The sequence below is a fragment of the Leucoraja erinacea genome, chromosome 28, assembly GCF_028641065.1.
Source record: "Leucoraja erinacea ecotype New England chromosome 28, Leri_hhj_1, whole genome shotgun sequence".
Lineage (NCBI taxonomy): Eukaryota > Metazoa > Chordata > Chondrichthyes > Rajiformes > Rajidae > Leucoraja > Leucoraja erinaceus.
Window position 1 is genome coordinate 15,422,386 of NC_073404.1, and position 21,205 is coordinate 15,443,590.

The window sequence follows — 21,205 nt, forward strand, 5'->3', positions numbered from 1 at the left end:
AATCAATAACCTTACTCCCATCATAAAATTGTTAATAACCGCACAAAGTTCAAATGAATTTGTGGCTCAACAAAGTAAGCAGCTAGACTGAGCCAATATTTGGGCATGAGCTAATAAGTGATAATTTCATGTCACAAAGTACCCAAGCTCCAACAAGAGTGACACCAACTACCTATCCTGCGTAAACAATTACTTTAACCATTGTCAACTCCTCACCATCCTTGAATGGAAACAACTACAACAGCCACATAAATCCTGTGCTCACAATAGTGTGTCAAAAACTGGGTACACTCTGGCAAGTGAGTTTTCTCCAACACTCAATGTCTCTCCATCATCCAAACCACAACTGGAATGAAAATAAAATGTATGAAAATATAAAACCCTTCATCTACCTCGATGAGTGAAGCTTCAATAATATTCTACGTTATCCAAGACTGACTCCAAATTCACCATCCTCATTCCCTCCATCAGTTGCAACTGCGGCTACAGTGCACACCAAAAACGTAGCGCACTTTAGGACAAGGGGAACAGGTGCTTGGCAATACCAAGTGCAGCTTTGCCAAGTTGCACACTATCCTTACTTGGAAATATGCCATTGGGTCAAGAGCTTGGAACCGCTTCTCCAATGCCACTGTGGGCATATTTTTACTAGAAGGACTGAAGTTGTTTAAGGTGCCAGTTCACCCTCATCTTCTTAAGAGTGCTTAGGGATAGATAATACTGGCCCTGCCAGTAATGCCAAAACACAAAAAAAAAGAAACATAAACCATTATAAGGCACTTGATCAGTCTCAAAGAATCAAATCAAGTACCGTGGGCAACATACATTAAAAGCATGCCCATGAGAGTGTGCAGGGGGAAAAAGATGAGGAAATGAGTTTGATGGAGGAGGATAGATGTGAGAACTGTCCACATGGCAGAGATCACATCATCCGAAGCGTCACCAATGTAATTGGGAAGAGACTAGACCAAGGGAGAATGGATGATGAAGAAAATTACTTGCATCGTGTAATGCTGGGATCGCTCATTTTAGATCAGTGATCAAGGGGAAAATTAATAAAGTGTTAAAGAGCCTTTGACAGTATGGGAAGGGTGGCAAGCTGCCAACGTAGATATTTTACTATTTTACTTCGTAAATTGATAATATGATGGAAACACAATCATTTCAACAGGGATAAATTTGAAAGCCCACCAGGAAAATGAAGATTAGTAGGCACAATTAGAGAGATGGGATGGGCGTGATGGTAAAACAGCACCTTCCACATTGAAAGATTGTGAAACTATAACTGTTCCCAATAGTTGTCCTCCTATCGTTTGACCAGGGAGCAAATCTGCATAAGGCTTCATTAGAATGAAATCTGCTACGGTTCAACAAAGTGAGAGGGCCCGAATGTATCATTTCTTACCCGCTGGTGTTCTCGGATTCCATCAGTTATGGACACAATGGCAAGTGGCAACAGCCGTTCACACATGACCTGAAATAGATGGGGAGAACAATGAATACACTAAAGACAGGGTCTGAGAACAGAATGAGCAGCCTAGAAAGAGCCATATTGAGGATGTTGCAAGTAGATCTTGTACTGGAAACGTGCAATGGAACTGCCTGTCAACGTACCATGAAGGTAATTGCACAGTTCTGGACGGGCTTGGGCTCATATTGCTAGCTCTCAGTAAAATGCTCCCGTCATGGGATTGTTGTAACACTGAAGGTGGCCCTACCCACCTACACAGGCTTTTAGTAGTACAATCCATTACATCCCATTTCCTTGCTCCTCCATCAAAACTCTGCAAAGTTTTAATCCAATTCCGTTTTGAAAGTCCTGACTGTACTATCACCACCCGCGTATGCAGCGAATCACGATTGTCCCGAGAGAGAAATGTTTTTTCACACTAGTCTAACTCTATCATATCTTTGGGCCAACATTATAAATGTATTCTAATTGGTTCTTCATCTATCTGCTGATGTGAGCCACTTCCTTGTTTACCCCACTAAACCAGTCATGATTTTGTACATCTTTATTAATTCTCAAAATATAAACATTAATGTTAAAATGCAAATATATGTTTAATGTACCACATGTTAGTAAAGGGAGATCACTGGCTCCTGGTTTACTGAATACTTAAGGGCCTGTCCCACGAGCATGCGACTCCATGTGGCAAGTGCGACCTAACGTGGTCGCTTGAGCCGTACGGCCTCCGTGGCTGGTCCCACTTCGATCGCTGGAGCCATATGGAGTTGTGCGGAGCTGGTCTCAACATCGCGCGGGGCTCCGAAAAACTGACCGTGTTCATAAATTCCGCGCGGCAACGGCCAGCCGGCCCGCAGCCGCCTCGACGGGCGTGCGCAGCATCTTGACGCCGTACGCAGCGTCTTGACGCCGTACGTCACGCGCGAACCTCCCGCGGACTTCGCTCCAACTTCACGTCACTCACTCGACATCCGCGCGGTCCCCGCTTCCGGTTTGGTCGCGCTCGCCGCATGCAGGCACATGCTGGTGGGACTGGCCCTGTACGGGGATCACTCGACCTCCGCGCGGCCCCCGCTTCCGGTTTGGTCGCGCTTGCCGCATGCACATCGCATGCTCGTGGGACAGGCCCTTTATATACGAACCAGTTCCCATAATATTAAATTCAAACGTCCAACATATGTACATATATTCATTCCTACAAAAAGCAGAACTAGTTTCCTCTCTCTCCAGTTTTAGTAATTGTTCATTCCTATCAGTTTTATTTGTTTTTCATGCCATTCACAACAATACTGTGAAGGTGTGATTACCATATCATGTGATTTTTGTGTATTTTCCCGTCACAGACAAAGTCAATGACTGTAAAAACAGAATCTGCTCCTTACCAGTCAATGACTATATAATAACAATTTCAGTGAACCAAGATAAGGTTAAAGAGAGCATGGGAATCATTGTCCCAGTGAGTTGAAAAGGACAGGAAAAGGTGCTGGATAATTAAAAGGGCTCAGGATACTACACATCAGTAAACTTAAAAGTATGGAATAGGGTCCTTGGTGAGCTTACGAGTGCAGAACTAGAACACCCATGATTTCAAAGGGTACCCAGGAAACAGAATCAAGTGAGCCAGACCCTAAACCATCAGGATCTCCAAAAAACAGGAGAATGGAAAACTTAGTCTTACTGTATTAAAAGGTTGCACAATGGGAGTCAGTATATATTTTTGTAGAAAGCAACAATCACACTTCCTCTATGTCCTCCATGCATCTTACAGAAACTGATCAAGCTAATCTTCACAAACCAAATTTCCGCTGACAAGATGTTCGTCTAAATTTACTGCAAATTATCTGCTCCACAGTATGTTCACAGTCAGGCTGAGGACAGATGGACAGCATGGTGTGAAGCAGATTCACAATGGGATGCACTTACACTTCAGATACCACATGGAATATTTACGCAGCCAAGGCAGGAACCTCTTTGAAGTAGACTGGTATTTAAGGAGGGGAGGGGGTCGAGGGAAACTTTTAAAATCTCTTCCCTTGACGGAGATGCAAGTTTTTCTGTATTGTATCTCCGTCTGCACTGTGGCCTTGACATCGTGGAGCTGGCAGTCCCTTTGTTAGGGATCGACTGTGGGAGCTCCAACCGCAGGAGCTTCGACCGTCCCGATCGCAGGAGCTCCGATCGCACTGTTACAGAAGCTTCGATCACAGAGTGAGGGAGCTTCGAATGCCCCGACTGCAGATGTTTCGATCGCCCCGACCGCGGGGCAAAAGGAGGAAGAAGATAAAGGTTATTTGTCTTCCATCACAGTGGAGAATGTGAGGTTGCCGAAAAGCAAGATGGACGTGCTGCCCGCGCTGGTGGGGACTCGGAGGGATTGCCATGAGTGCAGTGATCTTGGTGTTTGCGGGGACATCGCGCCATGGGGACATCCTAGAGTCTGGTGCGAGTGTGGACGGCTTTCTGAATGTTCGGGCGGACAGGCACTGCAGAGAGAATAACAGCGGTCGGTACAACTCTGGTCATATCACAGTGAAGGAAAGTGTGTGTGGCCTGAACATTGGACTGATGGCTGTGGGTATCAGCTTATGTTGTGTGCCCTAGGGGTTCTCACGCGCCGCTGTGGTGGCTGTTTATGTTTAATCTTTATGTAGTTTTGTATCTTGTTGCTTTTTTTGGTATGACTGTATGGTAAATCAAATTTCACTGTACCTCGCTCAATACATGTGATAATAAAGGACCATTGAACTGTTGAAAGATCTATGTATTGATATGGGGAAGGGACACATTCTTGAACTGTTGGGATCAAATGGATTCTTGCATCATAAACTGGAGAGCATGCATTATGAATTATGAATATCTTCCCTGCTTGGTCATGAGCAGGCTCAGTTTGGTGCAAGAGTCAATAAAGGTACCAATTACAAAGTAATCAAGTAGAAAGATCCAAGTTCGGGTAACCCATCCTGAATCAGATGACAGGCTAATTTTTGCCCCAATCTCCATTGATTGACACTTGCAGACATACAAAGCATGTTGGTCCAGACTAGGATGGGATTAGACAATGCGGGCTTTCCCATTGATATATCATAATTATCAGTCTACTTCCATAATCAAACAGTGTGCTTTTCAGGCAAAATAAAGCACCTAGACCGGCTAATCAAAACAAAGCCTGAAAACTGAACCCGTGTTCAATTGGCTGGTCACAGTTTTGGTCATTAGGTCATTAATGAATTCAATTCAATATTTATTACATGTCATTTGAACCTCAGTGAGGCTCAAACGAAACTCTGTTTCCACAGCCATACAAACAAAGACAATATTCTACAGACATACACACAATTCAATTTACAAAAACATCCATCACAGTGAACCCACTGTGATTGAAGGCAAAGTCTTTTCTCTCCCCTGTTCTCCATTTCTCTCCCGATGTCGAAGCCCCAGGCGGGCGATGATAAGTCCCACGGCCATTTTAGGCCGCGCGGGGCGATGTACGGCCCCGCTCCCAGTCTAAATGCCACAAAGTTGGAGCCCCCGGCGGGTGCTGGAATGTCCCACGGCCATTAAAGCCGCGTCGGGCGATGTACGGCCCCGCTCCGGGACGTTCCAACCCCGCGACACGGGCTAGAGAAGTCGCGTTGCGGGAGCTCCGGAAAGCGGTCTCTCCACCCGGACCCACGCGCTCCCGATGTCCCGTCAGTCCACAGGACCTGCGGCTGCAGCTGGAACCTCTGGGCTACGTGGTCGAGCCGCAGCAGCGAGTCACCACCGCTCCCCACGCTCCGATACCGGCCAGCCCCACGATGGTAAGTCCGCAGCTCCGCAGGCTCCGTGACTGGAGCCTCCAGGTCGTTCAGGCTGGAGACCGCTCCACGGCGCTAGGCCCCAACGACAACGGAGACCCGACAGGAAAAAGGTCGGGTCTCACGTACAGGGAAGAGATTTTTAAAGGTTTCCCCCTTCCCCCCACATATACACAGTTAAAAACACTATTAAAAAACACAAACTACTACATTTAACTAGACAAAAAATAAAAAAAAGACAGACAGGCTGTAGGGGCCGCTGCAACAGTGAGTCGCTCTGCCACCAAATTAGCAGCAAGTCATGCAAACATGTGCCCGTCACAGGCATCAATGCTTTTAGAGGGAGGAATGGACAGGGAGCAGAAGACACATTTCACGAAGCCCAAGTATTCTTTTCACAGCATAGTTTGCAGCACACCTTTACTTAAAATTCAAGCTCCTTTTCACTTACCGGGAAACGACTGAAGAGATTACCGAACATGGATCCGGTTAGGGAACACTTCCGCCTGGTCATAAACAGCGTCAGGGCCCCCTGATAAAGTTCAGTCACTTTCTTCATATCCATGTTTCCGAATGAATCAACCTGCAACAAATGGACATCAGGTTAAATCTGATCACACCAGATTGTCCACTAATAGAACCAGGAAAAATGCAAATCAAAAATAATTATTTTTACATTGAATTTTTGACGAAACAAGTTGCATTTTCCCCCCCAACATCAATTGATGTATTAATGGATGAGGAAGTTCTCCAGCCTCATCCCCATTTGCTCCCCTTCCCAAGCCAATTGACTTCTTTAGTTTAGAGATACAGTATGGAAACAGGCCCCTCGGCTCACCCAGTCTGCACTGACCATCGATCACCCGTACACTGCCCAACACGCTAGGGACAATTTACAGAAGCCAATTAAGCCACAAACCTGCATATCTTTGGAATGTGGGAGGAAACTGGAGCACCTGGAGGAAACAGGGAGAATGTACAAACTCCCATCAGACATCTCCCAGTCAGGATCGAACCCGGCTCTCTGGTGCGGTAAGGCAGCAACTTAACCGGTGCGCTACTGTGCCGCCAATTGCATTTAGTTGACTGACATGGTCAATATCCTTGCCCTCTCAGTATTGCAGTGGCTCCTCCCCTAAAGAGTGAGCTGGCTTTCCCTCTTCCTACAGTAAATGATAGAACCCTGTTCAGCATGTCTACCCACACCCCCACTTGTACTGAGACAGATGGCGAGGCAAGCGTTACAGGTGAGCATGTTGTACCACATTATCCGATTTACAACTGGGCTTTAACTAACAATTACATGACAATGACAATTACATGCAGTTAATTGCTCACCATCAATGACATGTTTATTTGGAGAAAAGACTGAAGCGCAGCCAGTAAGGAAACCTGGTCACTCATGTGTGCAACACACTTGGGTATTCCACACTCTGCAGTGTGCAAGCTGTTTGGAACAGCAAAGGTAAGCTACAGATCTTTGGAGATCAAAGTGCTGGAGCAACTCAGCAGCTCTGGCATCATGGATAAGAGACATTTTGGATCGGGACCCATCTTCAGACATTACCAGGAGAACTTAAGGGGATAAAGCCGGTGAGGAGAGGGACGTCGGTTCGCAGGCCTAGCCGGTTGAGGGCGACAGAAGAGGCTCGGCAGCAGCCTGGGGCTAACCAGGATCGGGAGCTGTTCCAATACATCGAGCGCGTGGACTGGACCTTGGACTTTTTGTAAATGGCGCCAAATTATGGAGACTCCTGTATGTCACAACCTTCACTTGGGCAAGAAAGACCAAATCATTAGTTCGCAGAGCCTTTCTTGGAGCAGACTCCTTATTATAGGTAAGCCAGCAGCACCGCATAACAAACACATTTAGGAAACTGAGCTTGCTTGCACCAAAACAGTGCGAGTAGTGGTCTCCGAGTCAAAAGGTTAAAGTTCAAGTCCCACCCCAGACTTCAGCAGGCCAACACTCCAGTACAGTACAAGATATTCTTCTGTACTGTACTGTCAGACTGCCAGAAGCTCTTTTTTTGAACAAGATGTTAAATCTCATCTGCTGCATTAGTCATAGAGTGATAGTGTGGAAGCAGGCGCTTCGGCCCAACTTGCCCACACTGGCCAACAATGTCCCAGCCACACCATATCCCTCCAAACCTGTCCTATTCATGTCTGTTTCTTAAACAATGGGATAGTCCCAGCCTCAACTACCTCCTCTGGCAGCTTGTTCCATACATCCACCATGTGTGAAAAAGTTACCCCTCGGATTCCTATTAAATCTTTTCCCCCTCACCTTGAACCTATGTCCTCTGGTCCACGATTCCCCTACTCTTGGCAAGAGACTCTGTGCATCTACCTGGTGTATTCCTCTCATGATTTTGTACACCTCTATAAGATCCCTCTCATCCTCCTGCGCTCCACGGACAAGAGACCCAGCCTACTCAAATTCTCCCTATAGCTCACACCGTCTAGTCCTGGCAACATCCTCGTAAATCTTTTCTGAACCTTTTCAAGCTTGGCAATATCTTTCCTATAACATGGTGCCCAGAACAGAACACAATATTCTAAATGCCGTCTCACCAACGTCTTATACAACTGCAATATGACCTTCCAACTTCTGTACTCAATACTCTGACTGATGAAGGCCAAAGTGCCAAAAGCTTTTTTAACCACATAAAGGCTTGTTTCCCTGATTAAACTCTCTCTCTCGACTAACATTACTAAAACATATTTCCTGGTCATTATCCATTGTGGAATTTTGCTGAGTGTGAATTCACAGCCATTTTTCCTCCATTGTAACGGAGTTCATGTCGAAAAGGCAATTCAGTAGCTGGGAACATTCTGGAATGGATACGAAAGACACTATATAAACGAAAATATTTTTTCCATTCAATATTCAGTAATGAGCTGATGGGAACAATTAACACTTCAATCGGTGTGTGCTGAAAATAAAAATAATTTCTCTTTAGATTTAAGTTGAAAGGTAGAGCATGCTGTTTATCTATAGTGGCCAGTTACTGTTCATTTACACTGAGGAACTAATCAGTTATTGGGATCTGCATGGTGAGGTTTAGAATCAATCACACTGTGCAAGATTATCTGATACCGTACCACCACAAATTGAAATCTCCTGAATTGGAAGGAAGTAGAACGCTGTGAATAAACAGCAGGATTGAAGGACAATCGGTAAATAATTATCCTCTTGGAAACGTGCACAGTGAAACACTGCACCATCAAACCCCAAATCCACAAGAATCATTTCCCAAAAAGCAAAAAAAAGAGCATCGCTGATTCAGGCTGTTATAGACATCACCCATGCTCACTGACGTTTGAGAAAAATCTCTCTTCATCCACACGTGCATGGCCAAGACAAAAAAGGGGGAAGATTTCTGTGTTTGAGACACACAAAACACATCTGCACAGGCAAGCAGCTGTGAAAGGAAAATTACAGGCTCCATCAAATTTCTGCACTGGTGTTATGTTGGAAATTACGAAGTAAGGCTTGTATATATACTTTCAGAGATGAAATTGAGAACTAGATGTGGAATAACGATTAACTTCCAGGTCAATGCCCCTTGCTTTGTTACTGAGAAGCACTGCAGGGCTTGACAAGGCAGATATGCAGCTGATCTTTGCTGTGGCTGGGGTGCCTGAAGGAGGTTGTGGTGGGAGATGGGAAGGTGAGAGGGAATAATTAGTAGCTCCATCCAGAGAAGAGAAGAATATTCTTCAGTGTAGTGAATTTTGGAAATCTCCACCCAAGAGACTGTGGAGGTTCAGCTGCAGAGTACATTCAAGACGATAACATTGCCTATTATTTTCCCTCCACAGAAGCAGCCTGGCACGCATTTGCAGTCTCGTGTCTCCGTCAACCAATTAATGTTAACATCTGTGGGACCCTACAGTAACTCTCACCACTGGCGTTCAGTCAGAGAGAGAATGAGGGATAATTTGAGAGTCTGCTAGAGTGGAGGGAGTGGGCACAAGAGGGAAAAATAATAAATGTGTAAAATTGCGCATTTATCGCACCCTAACACCAATACTTTACACAATCAACTTTGATGTAATATTTTAGTATACTTGGAGTTTTGGATTGTTAAGTGATTGGTAGGGTATTGATTTGTACGTCCTTGCACTTGTGGAGCAAGAGCTAATGTACACCAAATTTCATCAACTTTTGACTCAGGGTGGTTTTAAGGTACAAACCATGTGCAGTTCCCTCTCATCATCCTTTTCCTCTCAGCCAATGTCAATAAAATATAGCCCCTTCCCATTACTTCATCTTCGTCCAGGCCGCTACACTTTATAACACTTTGAAAATCAGATGAGTAGTTTTTTGTGCACATGGGATTATCTTGCGATTTACTTTGCTTCATTCTCCTCAATTTAAAGGCGTCTCATCTAAATCGGGTGCATAAAGGAAGGAAGAGAATTAAATGGTCTCATCAACTCCTTGATGAGTCTTGCCTTCGTGAGGCTCCTTTCACAATGTTCCAAGTGGCCGTATAGTCTGTTATATACTCAATGCAACTGAGCCCACGAGTTCACTTAGAGCGACAAGGCAGCCAAATGGCAGCTGTTGGAAAAAAGAAATTGTACACGGGAAGTGGAAATTGTTCCTGGCTTTTGAATTAATGTACCATTAGGCCAGAAAGCCTTCTTTCAATTGTGCAATGGCTGACTTATGGTTTTCTAATGTATTTTTGGGTGCTAGAGTGTCTTTCCCCCACACTTCTCATTTCTCACCTAAAGAGGTATAGATTTTTAAATATGAGCAACTAGGCTTGCACGTTTTACATAAATCATTACAGCTCTTATTGGATTGTTATTGGCTGTTGGTAGCGTGAATGGTGCCAATCTGATGAACACTTCAAGCAAACATTACAAGTATCACTAGTAGCGGATTGGCAATACAAATTTGATTCACGTACCTGCCCAGTTTTAGCTTTTTCCCCCTTTTCAGTCTTGTCAGTTATTGCTGGGTTGATTGCTTTTCCTTTCAGAACTCTGAGGAGATAAAGGGCTCCACTGCCAAGCACAAATAATAAGATTGTTAGGGATAACCATGTCATGCAAAACCACCTCAACCTGACTCTCTAATCACGACAATAAACCAACTTTTGGCTATTAGAAATACAACTGTCATAGTTGATAGAAAATGTAAACAATTGCATTAATGCACTGCCTTTCACAACTGCTGAATGGCTCCATAAACCTTCAGCCAAATAGAGTATCTTTGAAGTGTATGCACCGTTGCAACTCAAGCTCCTGTGAACAGCAATTTGAAAATAGCTTGAGAAAGTTTTTTTCTGAAGTGATGTTTGTCGAGGGATAAATGCTGAGCAGAGAGACCTCTTGCAATGTTTTTCACGATGTGTGGGCCTTTACTTAGTCTGAAAGAGCAGGCAGTGGCTGTATTTACCATTTAAATCAAAAGAAAGCACCCTCAGGCACAACAACATTCCTACAGAACCACACTGGATTGCCAGCCTGGAGATTTGCTCTTTCAAGTGGGACTTTGACCCATATAACCTTCATTCCCGAGAGCATGATGTCCTCGAGCCACAGCTGACATGGATGTTAAAAAGGTGAAACCAGGTGATGGGTTCACACATTTCCCAAAGAATGAAAGTATTTCAGGGGCAGGATGTGTATGCGACCCACAGTAATCTGTGGTAGAGATTCACCTTTCATGCAGTGATCTGCTGAGAGATCACTGGACACATTTTTGAGAGCACAAGCTAGTAAATTGGCAAACACGAGCTGCCGACAGGTAAGTTGCCGATGGCTCCCAAATACTGCCATCTCGGAAAGGTGTCGCATAATCTACTCAGTTAACCCAAACCAACCAAAAAGCAGAAAAAAGTGTGGGCCTGGTCTGGAAATTTGGCATCAGAAAGCATAACTAGAACACTCTGCACAGGAACACAGTGCTTGTGTATTGTGCAGTGCATCACCTCGTCGTCCTGCAGCTACACAGTACATAGATGTGCATGGACTGTGACTGGGACCTATTGCCACAATGCCTAAGCCCACATTATTCACCTGCCATTCAGCAGGATCCTGTGAAGGGGAAAAAGATTACGCACAATTTCAGTCTCCAAGCTCACACAGACCCGCCAAACCCTCATCACACCCAATGCAAAAATCCCACTGTCTACTGGGGAAATAGCAACCAACACCCATGCTGTGATTACTAACTCTTATCTCACCAGGGACTAATTTACTGTTGTGCTGTGTCTTTTTTTTTAACTATCTTCTAACATGCAAATACTGATTCTGTTCTATTCTGTTCTGTAGTTTTTGCACAATCCACAGGCATTGCTACTTTCATTTCACTGCACATCTTGTATGTGTATGTGACAAATAAAGTTGACTTGACTTGACTTGACCCACCACCTAGATGACAAGTACAGCAGGTCCTACCAAATGCAAAGAACAAACACATGATCACTGAATCGACTGGGTCTGTCATCTCCCGGACCAACAGATAACCATCTACAGAATCCACAGACATCAAGGAGAACTAGGCACCCTGCTCCATAAATATAAGAGGCTTGCTGGCTCAAAGTCCCAAACCATGGAACATATCACATCAACCTGCTAGTTAAGATCTGTTGTAAGAGGCATCTCAGTTATCCATTTATCCATCTTTGGGGGACCTTGAGTGGATCAACAGGTTGGACATCCAAAGATGAGTTTTATGAGTGGAAGACCCATTGGTCTCTGAAATGTTTCTGTACGTGGACAATGCTCCGTTCTCAAACAATGGACAGGAAATTGGAACAAAAATGGTTCCTTACTAAAATGAAACCTGCTCCAAAGCAAGAGCTTTTACAAAATTTTGACTCTGGTAAAGACAGAAGTCGATTTTATTGTAATCACTAAGCAATAACTAGTCAGAAGATTGAGGGTTCACGAACTACCCAGATACTCGTGCAACTCCACCCCAAAGCAGCACGTCTGTCCTCTATTTCTGCACTGAGGATTTCTTCAACTGGATGGGTGCAAATGATTTTAGAGAGCAGAGAAATTGAAATCCTTCTTGAGCCAATCTATATCCTTGAAGTAAAGTCACGAAACAGCATTTTAGGGCATTTATTCATTTCTGTGATATTACCGGCGAATTTTCTACACCGTGGCAGGAACTGCACTTAAAAGAAAACTTTGCTCAATCTGAAGTACTTTGGGATGTCTTGGAATACTGGCAGGTGTTATGTAAATACAAGTCCTTCTAGTTACAAAAAAGCATTTGTTACTTTTCCCTTTTGAAAGATGTTGACATACAAACAAAATCCTAAACAAGCAGTTCAGTCCCATCTTTCAGCCTGTGAAACTACCTGTCCACGCCACCCTGCAGCCTCGACCACCCTGCCTGTGATCCCTGTTGTGTAACACACGCTACCTGAAACAGTAAAGTGATACTGAAGAATCTGATTGCTTGGAGGCTCGAGACACCAATCGCTCCATCAACTTGTGCAAATCTTCCTTCATCTCGGAGATGTTTTGGCAGTAGGTCTTGGCTTTGCAGAGCTGATTCCTGCAGATCAACAGATTTCTACGTGAAGATGTTTAACTAAATTGTAGGAAATTTACAGATGACAGGGAGACATGATAAAACCTACACGATCAAGTTAAATATAGCAGAGGTGGACAATTTAATCTGCTCTGGACCCCACCCGATTCTTTCAATTAATTATCCTGACACAGGAGGTCATTCATCCTACTGGGTTCATGCTGACTTAGAGCAAAGCAAATGATCGGTCCCATACCCCTTTGTCTTATTTCTATACTCTTAACTTATTCTTCGCCATATGCCCATTAATTACCCTCAATTTCTTTTCTACTTACCTTTATCAAGTAATATACTTGCAATTAACCTTCCAGCACGTCCTGAGATATGATAAGAAACCACCGCACCCAAGGGAAACCTACATGGTCATAGGAAAATATACAAACTCCAGCAATGGATTAACCAAGGTCAGAATCAACTCTGGGTCCCTGGAGTCTGGGGCAGCAGCAGTAATTGTGGTTGCCAGGGGTCATGGTGAGAAGGCATGAGAATGGGGTTAAGAGGGATTGATGGGCCGAATGGCCTAATTCTGCTCCTATCACATGAACTAATGCCACCGTCAACTGAAAGAGCTTTCAGTTAGCTGTCACTAATTTTCTGCCACACTTCCATTCTGACCTCTGTCTTGAGCTTCTGAAATTGCTCCAACCATGCCCAAAATAAGCTCGTGGAACAGCACCTCATCTTCTCCAAGGACACATTGCAGCACTTGGGAAAAATGTCTTTAAGTTTAACAATTTCAGGTAACCACTCCATATTCTTTCCCATTTAATTGGTTGAATGGGATATGGCTAAACACTGGAAAATGGGCCTAGCATGGTCAGCATGGATGGATTGGGCCAAAAGACCTGTTTCCATGCTGTACATCTTTATGACTTTGACCCCATGACATCAGGGGCTGTGGTGGGCAACCACTAATAACATGGGTATAAATAAAGCAGCTGGTTTGGGCAACAAGTATCTTTTGCACTTTAAGAACAGTCCAATTAGCCTCACTCTCCAGCTTTTTTCTCATTGCTTCCAATAAGTTGTGAGATTCCCTCTAGCTTTATTAGCCACAACCACTTCTGGAAGAGTTAGGAATGAGCAACTAATGCTGGCTTCTCCACTAATGCCTACGGTATATCTAAAAAAATGAATGTTTTAAATAAAAGATTCAGCTTTCCAATGATTTTCGATAATCCGTGTTATGATAAACAGATTATGCATGAGTATAACACCACCAAATTTCAATGTTTCATACAAGTTTTGTTGCAACACCATTGAATTCATCGTATCAATTGCAAGAGAAAACAATTACTCTGCAACATCAAACTGTTGTGACCAACAACACTTGGTACACCAGGTTTCTGCTTCCTGATGTTGGGGTAGCGTCCAAAACCAGTGGTCACAGTTCAGAATAAGGGGTAGGCCATTTAGGACTGAGATGAGGAGAAATTTTTTCACCCAGAGAATTGTGAATCTGCGGAATTCTCTGCCACAAAAGGCAGCGGAGGGCAATTCGCTGGATATATTCAAGAGAGAATTAGATGTAGCTCTTAGGGCTAACAGAATCAATGGATAGAGGGCGAAGGCAGGAACGGGGTACTGATTTTGGATGATCAGCCATGATCATATCGAATGGCGGTGCTGGCTCCAAGGGCCGAATGGCTTACTCCTGCACCTATTTTTTATGTTCTATCCTTTCTATGCTTAAATCGCTTCCAAAGACCAGTAGATGTTCATCAAAGTACATGTTTCGACAATGGGAGAATAGACCACTTCTTCAACTGCTCATCAATTCATCATAAAGGAACAGAGTTAAATGAGTTTGGGGACGAGACTAAAGTATGGTCCTGACCGAAACATGGTGGTCCGTCCATTTCCTTTCACAGATGCTGCCTGACCCGATGAGCTTGTCTAGCACAGTTTTTTGCTCAAGGTTCCAACATCTTCAGTCGCTGATGCCTCAAGTTTAGGACTATATTTCAGAAAGCTTGCTGAGTTGCTGGAGTTTGTGCTCTGCAGCCACTGACCACTTTAAATTGCATATCAGCAGCATAGGAGCAGCATACAATCACAATTCCTTTCTTTTACACACTTATCAGGGCCAAGAACACAGGATCAGAGGCTATTTCATGGCAGAATAATTGATGGAAACACAATCAAAGAAAATATAAAATCAAACTGATCCTTAATTTGATTAAGGACATGTAATCACTAACTTGAAGATGTCTGCGGCCTTGCGAAGGTAGTCTTGCTCCTGCTGATTTGAATGAGAGCTCAGGTTTTCTTCAATGATTGCAATCAAAGGCTCAATGATATCGAAGATTAGTGGATTCTCGGGTTGCTTCGCAAGGAAGACTTCAATGAGGTCCAAGACCTGAAGGAAATCAGAAGAAAATCTATTAGAAATTGCAGAAGAAACCAAAGGAGATTGGGAATACCGAGCCTCAGCATGAAGTGCATCGAGTCATAACTAATTGAAGTTCATTTACAGCACGTGGGCATCACCAACAAGGACACCACCTATCACCCATCTCTTGAACATCATGCACTGTACGGTCATTTCAGAGGAAAGTTAAGGTAAACCAAACCTTGTGGCCCGAAAGTCATATAAATGCCACAGTGGTAGGAAAGCCCATTTTCTTAAGAACATGGTATGTGACTTGTTCTTAAAAGAGCTCTTCAGTTGGGAGAGCTGAAAATCCCCAGTTATAACAAGCAATTTATTTCACACTATTGGTGGCCTGCACAGTTACAGATGAAAACAGCACAGGTTCAAAGTTAGTGCATCACCAAGATGATTTGGAATGGCCATTCTGAGCCAGGAAGTTCAAATGGAAACTTGTAACTCTGTCTGAGTGTTGTCGAATGGTGAGGCAAAATAGGCATCATCCTAGTTGACAGAACGCATACTTCACTATTACTGTTAACCTCTCAACTGAGCAGCCAACTATTAAAAGTAGACAAAAAATGCTGGAGAAATGCAGCGAGTGAGGCAGCATCTATGGAGAAAAGGAGTAGGTGACTATTAAATGGAGTTTCTTATTCATAACTGTTCCCAAGATGGTGGTGGCTAATAAATCTAGTGAATATCTAAAAATCCTGATTTCCCCCTAAAATACCCCCCCCCCCCCCCCCCCCCCCCCCCCCCCCAATAGTCCTATGGGGTTTTTTTTCTTGACTGGAGTCTCAATATCTTTTGATATTCATAGTTCCCTTCTTTTACCAACCTTGCCTTTACTCTAATCGGAACTTGCTGGCTCCATATTTCTCAGTTCTACCCTTATAACATCACTGGACGATTCGCTCAGGAATATCCTAGTAGCACTTTGAGGTTCTCCCTAATTAAAAATACAACCACCAATCCTCTCCTACCTCCATGTCTTTCACTCCTCAAGAAGTGAGCTGCTAGTCCTGCCTCTTCCTCAGCCACATTTCTGTGTTAGCTACAACATCCCAGTTCCATGTTCCTATCTGCGCACTGAGCTCATCTGCCCATACCCATCAGCCTCTTGCATTGAAATAAATTAAATTTAATTCATCAGACTTCCTTTGCTCCCTGCCATGCTCCTGCTTAACCAATGTACTGAAATTACTGTCCCTAACTACTATATTTCCCTCATCTGACTCACAACTGCTTTGCCCCTATACTCCTGCTGTACCCATTTTAAATATTTTGCCTATATACCTTTATTTTAAAATTTTTCCTTAGTGCCTTTTCTTTCATCATTTTTTCCTTCTTGTCTTTTGCGGCCTGAAGTCGTTTCTTGCGTTCAGAGAACAGGGCAGCGATATTCTTGTCCAATGCCATCATTGTTTCATCATCTGCTTCTTCGTCACTGCTGCTCTCACCCTCCTTCGACTGCGAAATAACATAAAAGGCATTTGCAATGACCAAAACCGCAGTTTAATTTCAAAAGGTTACTTTTAGGTTGAACTGAGGAGCTAGGACACCAACAATTCTAAGCCCAACTCCCACCAAAAGTCAGCTCCACTTTTGTGATTCGACAAGTTGTGAGATTACTCAATTTCTGCCAAGTATAAAATTCAGCAGGTAGCATCAGATATGCAGTCTGGGTGAGGCATTGATGGTATTCTCCCTTTATATAGTCGTCAAGACTGGGAGTCCAAATCATGCTCCACAATTTGAGCCCATACTCCAGGTTACATATTCAACCTATATTGAGGGAATACTGCATACTCTGAGACAACACGTCAGGATGAATGGTTAACCAAGTACCTGCCTGCCTTTAAGGAGGTTGAATAACTTGAACTAAAGTCAGACATTCTTCCCCAGTGATTGGCAAGTGTTTTTGCTTCAGAGTCACTGCTTGGTTCTCCTCCCATTCCATGGCTTCCAGGGCAGCCAATGCGCGGGTCTGCCACAGATGGGGCTGGAGATGCTTGATGCACTAGACAGGGGGGTAGTTTTGGAATTGTCATGCTCCTTTAGTTGTTGTGCTGGGTTTCTGCCTGCCGCACTAAGTGCTCCTTTATTTCGAGCCAGATTTTCCCATGGGCCTGGAAGGAGATTAAACTTTTTCCATGAAACATCCTTAAAGCATTTCCTCGGTTCATCTGTCAAACTCTTGCCATGATAAAGTTCAGAAAAGAATCACCATTTCAGGAATGTAGTGATAGGCACCTGAATAACGTGGCTGGCTATCCAAGGTGGCTGATATAATTTGTCCCTTGAAGCTGGGAACGATAGCCGGGGTGGGAACATTGATGTTGCTCTGCTTATCCTTCCTGTTCATTTGGAGTGTTTTACAGAGACAGTGCAAGTGGCACCGCTCTAATATTTGGATGTACCTACCGTAGGCAGTCCATGTCCCACAGGAGGGCAGGAATCACTGTTGCCCGGTAGACCATGACCTCAGCATTGGGTTTGAGAACATGATCTGCAAACATCTTTTTCCTTGAACAGTAAAAGCCTACACTGGCACGTTAACAACGTGGGTGAATTTCATCGCCAGTGAAGAAATCACTCCTTTGGCAAGCATTCATCCCAAAATTGACATCGCTAAAACAATTGTGTATTTAATATCTGATTTCAGTTTGAGAGTCCTTGCTGATTGATAGATATAAAACAATCGACAAAGTCAAATTTGTAACTTGTCAACTTCCCAACATCAAAACTTACGATAGCGTTGGTTGTCTGCAGGACTTTCATCAATTCCATGCGGAAATTCTCATCTACAGCCTCCTCCCTCTCCTCCTCAGCATCCTCTTCACTTTTGTCCTCATCACTGTCATCAGCACCATCATCATTGTCATTGTTGTCTTCCTCCTCCTCCGACTCATCACTGTCGCTCTCATCCTCCATCTAGGATAAGCCATCGAACATGCAAAAACTCAGCACTCTCAGAACTTCAGAGAGACACGGATTAAAATAAACCGGACAGATTAAGGATTTAAAAAAAAACTTTTAACAATCATAAATTCTATAAAAAATTCTAATGTTATATTTTTAAACTAACATGAACAATAAGCAATACTTAAAACTTTGGAACTACTTGTAAAAATCAATTTGAAAGGAATTGAAGCTGGATCTCAGCACCTTACTCTGTTATGACGAGTGTCTTGGGAACATCTACACTTCAACAGGAAGCATTGGAGAGAGTCACTATTGACTCATATACAGCCTACAGCTGTAGCGAATGGGTATCATTAGAAGTTAAAATACTGATGAACAGGGTCAAACTAATGTCGATATCAAAACCAATTTTTAAAAGCAAGGTGCAAGACGTGACATTAAAATGTACTTGGTACAAGTCATGACCAGTTGAACAAAAAAAACTTCAGCACAGATTGTTGCTTTAAAAATAGTACATAGTAATTCTATAGAGGGTCTAACCTCATCGTCATTCGACCAGTCGGCTTTCGTTTGCGATTTCTCAAAGTCTTCAGTTACTATCAAGGCACTCTCCTCACCTTCTTCAGATTCTGGGTTAAAAACCTGTCCAAGGGAAAGAGATTTTAGTACCAATTCAGATGAATGACCAGTGCTCCTTTGGTTTCACCTTGAGGCATCTCGACCAGCAAGACTATACAAACAACATACTTGGGGACAGCTTCTTCCCAAATATCATCTCATATGTTAAGGGTATAGTCCCGATCTACCTAAATGCACTTGCACTTTCCTTTTAACATCAATTTTTCTACAGCAGTAATACTATAATGCTGTAACATTATATTCTGTACTCTGATATTTTTTATTTTGCACCACCTGTTGTACATATGTATAGCTTGATTTTACTGATGTAGAGTATGATTTGACTGGACAGCACACAAGCAATGCTTTTCACTGAATCTCAGTACACATGACAATAAACTAATACCAAATATACTTGCAATGAGCCTCTCACTATAGGTTTTCAACAGATCTATGAATATATCAATGAACACCAAAAGTCATACCAGCTTAGTGCTATGCAGGATGTTTAGGCCAATGGTTTTGTGTAATGTTTCAGACCATTGATACTACATTCACACTCAATTTATTTTGCTTTTAAAAAAAAGTCTAAGGATTGTTTAAAAGAAACACCCTGACTCTTCAAATCCCAATACCCAGTGAGTGGGATGATTTTCTCAAGTTTCCTACTTCTCAAAGCATTTCAGAGCCAATAAATAAAGTGGTCAATTTAAATTTGGTGGAATGCATTAAATGATTTTTTTCCAAACTGTCTAGGGTACATATTATTGGCCTGAACTGCCAGAGGGTTCATCGTTTTAATGTTGCACCAAATTGGATAAAATGCTCAAATCTCTGTAATGGAACGTGAACCCACTTCTTTCCGACTAAGAGGAGAGTGACACCACCAAGCTGAAAAGAAAAGGAAGAAAAAAAGACATGGATAATGTGAATTAATGGACATTACTCACATCTAGGATGAGTTGCAGTGCTTCCTTTGTCACGTGGGGACAGATTCGTGTAAACACCATTTTTGAGACTTGCCGCATCAAACGATTTGGTTGAGAGAGAAAGGAGAGCAAGATTTCGACCATCACTTCAACCCAATCTGGTTCTTCCTTTCCTAAACATAAAACACAGTTTTAAAAAAATGTACAACAACACAATCCTACTGTATGCGAAAATAAACACATTTTATCAAGTGCTCTCTTTATATAGGAAGTAACAGCAGTCTAATTTCTCAACTCCATTGTCACTTGGTAGGATTGCATTTAGGAAGCCTTGCAGTCACTGAAGAAGCAACCTGACCTGAAACGTCACCCATCCTTTTTCTCTAGCGATGCTGCCTGACCTGCTGACTTTATCCAACAATGTGTCTATCTTCAGAATATACTAGTACCTGCAGTTCCTTTCTACTGTGCCCGGACAGCGATCTGGCTATCCCAGCTTTGCCCAGCAATTCTACCACCCACAGTTCTACCAACAGTTCTAGTCCTGGTTACAGAATATGGTAATTTCTCCTTTGGATAGCACTTCATCTGATGTTCACCACTGCAAAACCAATCTTAATTATGATTGCAAAAGGAAGCCCTGAAATTGCAAGCCTATCAGATAAGATACCCAATATTATTTCAGCAATGCGCTATGTTCTGGGCTTTAGCCTGGTGCCATACAGGATAGAATACAAAGAGTTGCATGTGGAGTTACAGTTGTACAGCGTTCTGCAATGACCTTGTCTGGAGTACTTTGTTCAGTTCCACATTTCGGGAAGCAATGTTTTGGAGGAACTGGTATTGGAGGAAGTGCACTGCTGATTCTCCAGAATAACACCAAGCTTAAAAAGGTTAAATAATGAGGACAGGTTGCAGAGTCTTGCATTCTCAAGCATAGCAGATTACACTATGATCTAATCCAGGTGAATAAAATAGTATGATTATTATTTTGTTTGCAGTGGAAGCTTTGAACACAGGTTGGGGGTAGGCATGATTTGAAATGTGCACATTGAGCTAGTCTGAACATTGAACTGATATGAGGAAGCATTTCTTTAGACAGAATAGTAGAAATCTGGAAATTTAACCTGTAAAGAGCCATTGAAGCCAAGAGATAATTTGAAAAGTGATAACCTGACCTAACAAAAAAACTATGAGGGACATGGAAGCAAATCAGATGGAAATGATGCAGAGCAGTTCTGATCTAAATTAATGAAAGAACATCTTTACATATTTCTGATTGAGGCAGGGAACAATTTCAAAATAATTTACTTCAACAACTAAAATATTTTGGGGATCAAGGTCTCATACCATGTGTTACACCAAAATACTGAATCATTGCATCAAGAAGGTCTATAGAACAAGGGACCTGTGTTTCAAGATTTCTTTGTCACAGCAGTAATATCATGTCTAAAAGTCTCTTATCAGAAGTTAAAAATTACTATTGATAGGGAATTGGCTTTAGGTTTTGAAGCTCCATTT

The 21,205-nt window shown here is 42.9% G+C and overlaps 1 protein-coding gene across 1 annotated transcript in view; it reads right to left on the reverse strand.

Annotated features, from left to right (window-relative positions):
• mybbp1a (MYB binding protein (P160) 1a) overlaps positions 1–21,205 on the reverse strand; it is a 64,432-nt gene that overhangs the window by 18,227 nt on the left and 25,000 nt on the right. Inside the window, 9 exon segments of the mRNA XM_055657847.1 lie at positions 1,406–1,474; positions 5,717–5,848; positions 10,194–10,290; positions 12,668–12,802; positions 15,040–15,197; positions 16,509–16,682; positions 17,964–18,146; positions 18,678–18,779; positions 19,706–19,857. Of these exon segments, the coding sequence (XP_055513822.1) occupies positions 1,406–1,474; positions 5,717–5,848; positions 10,194–10,290; positions 12,668–12,802; positions 15,040–15,197; positions 16,509–16,682; positions 17,964–18,146; positions 18,678–18,779; positions 19,706–19,857 (1,202 nt within the window).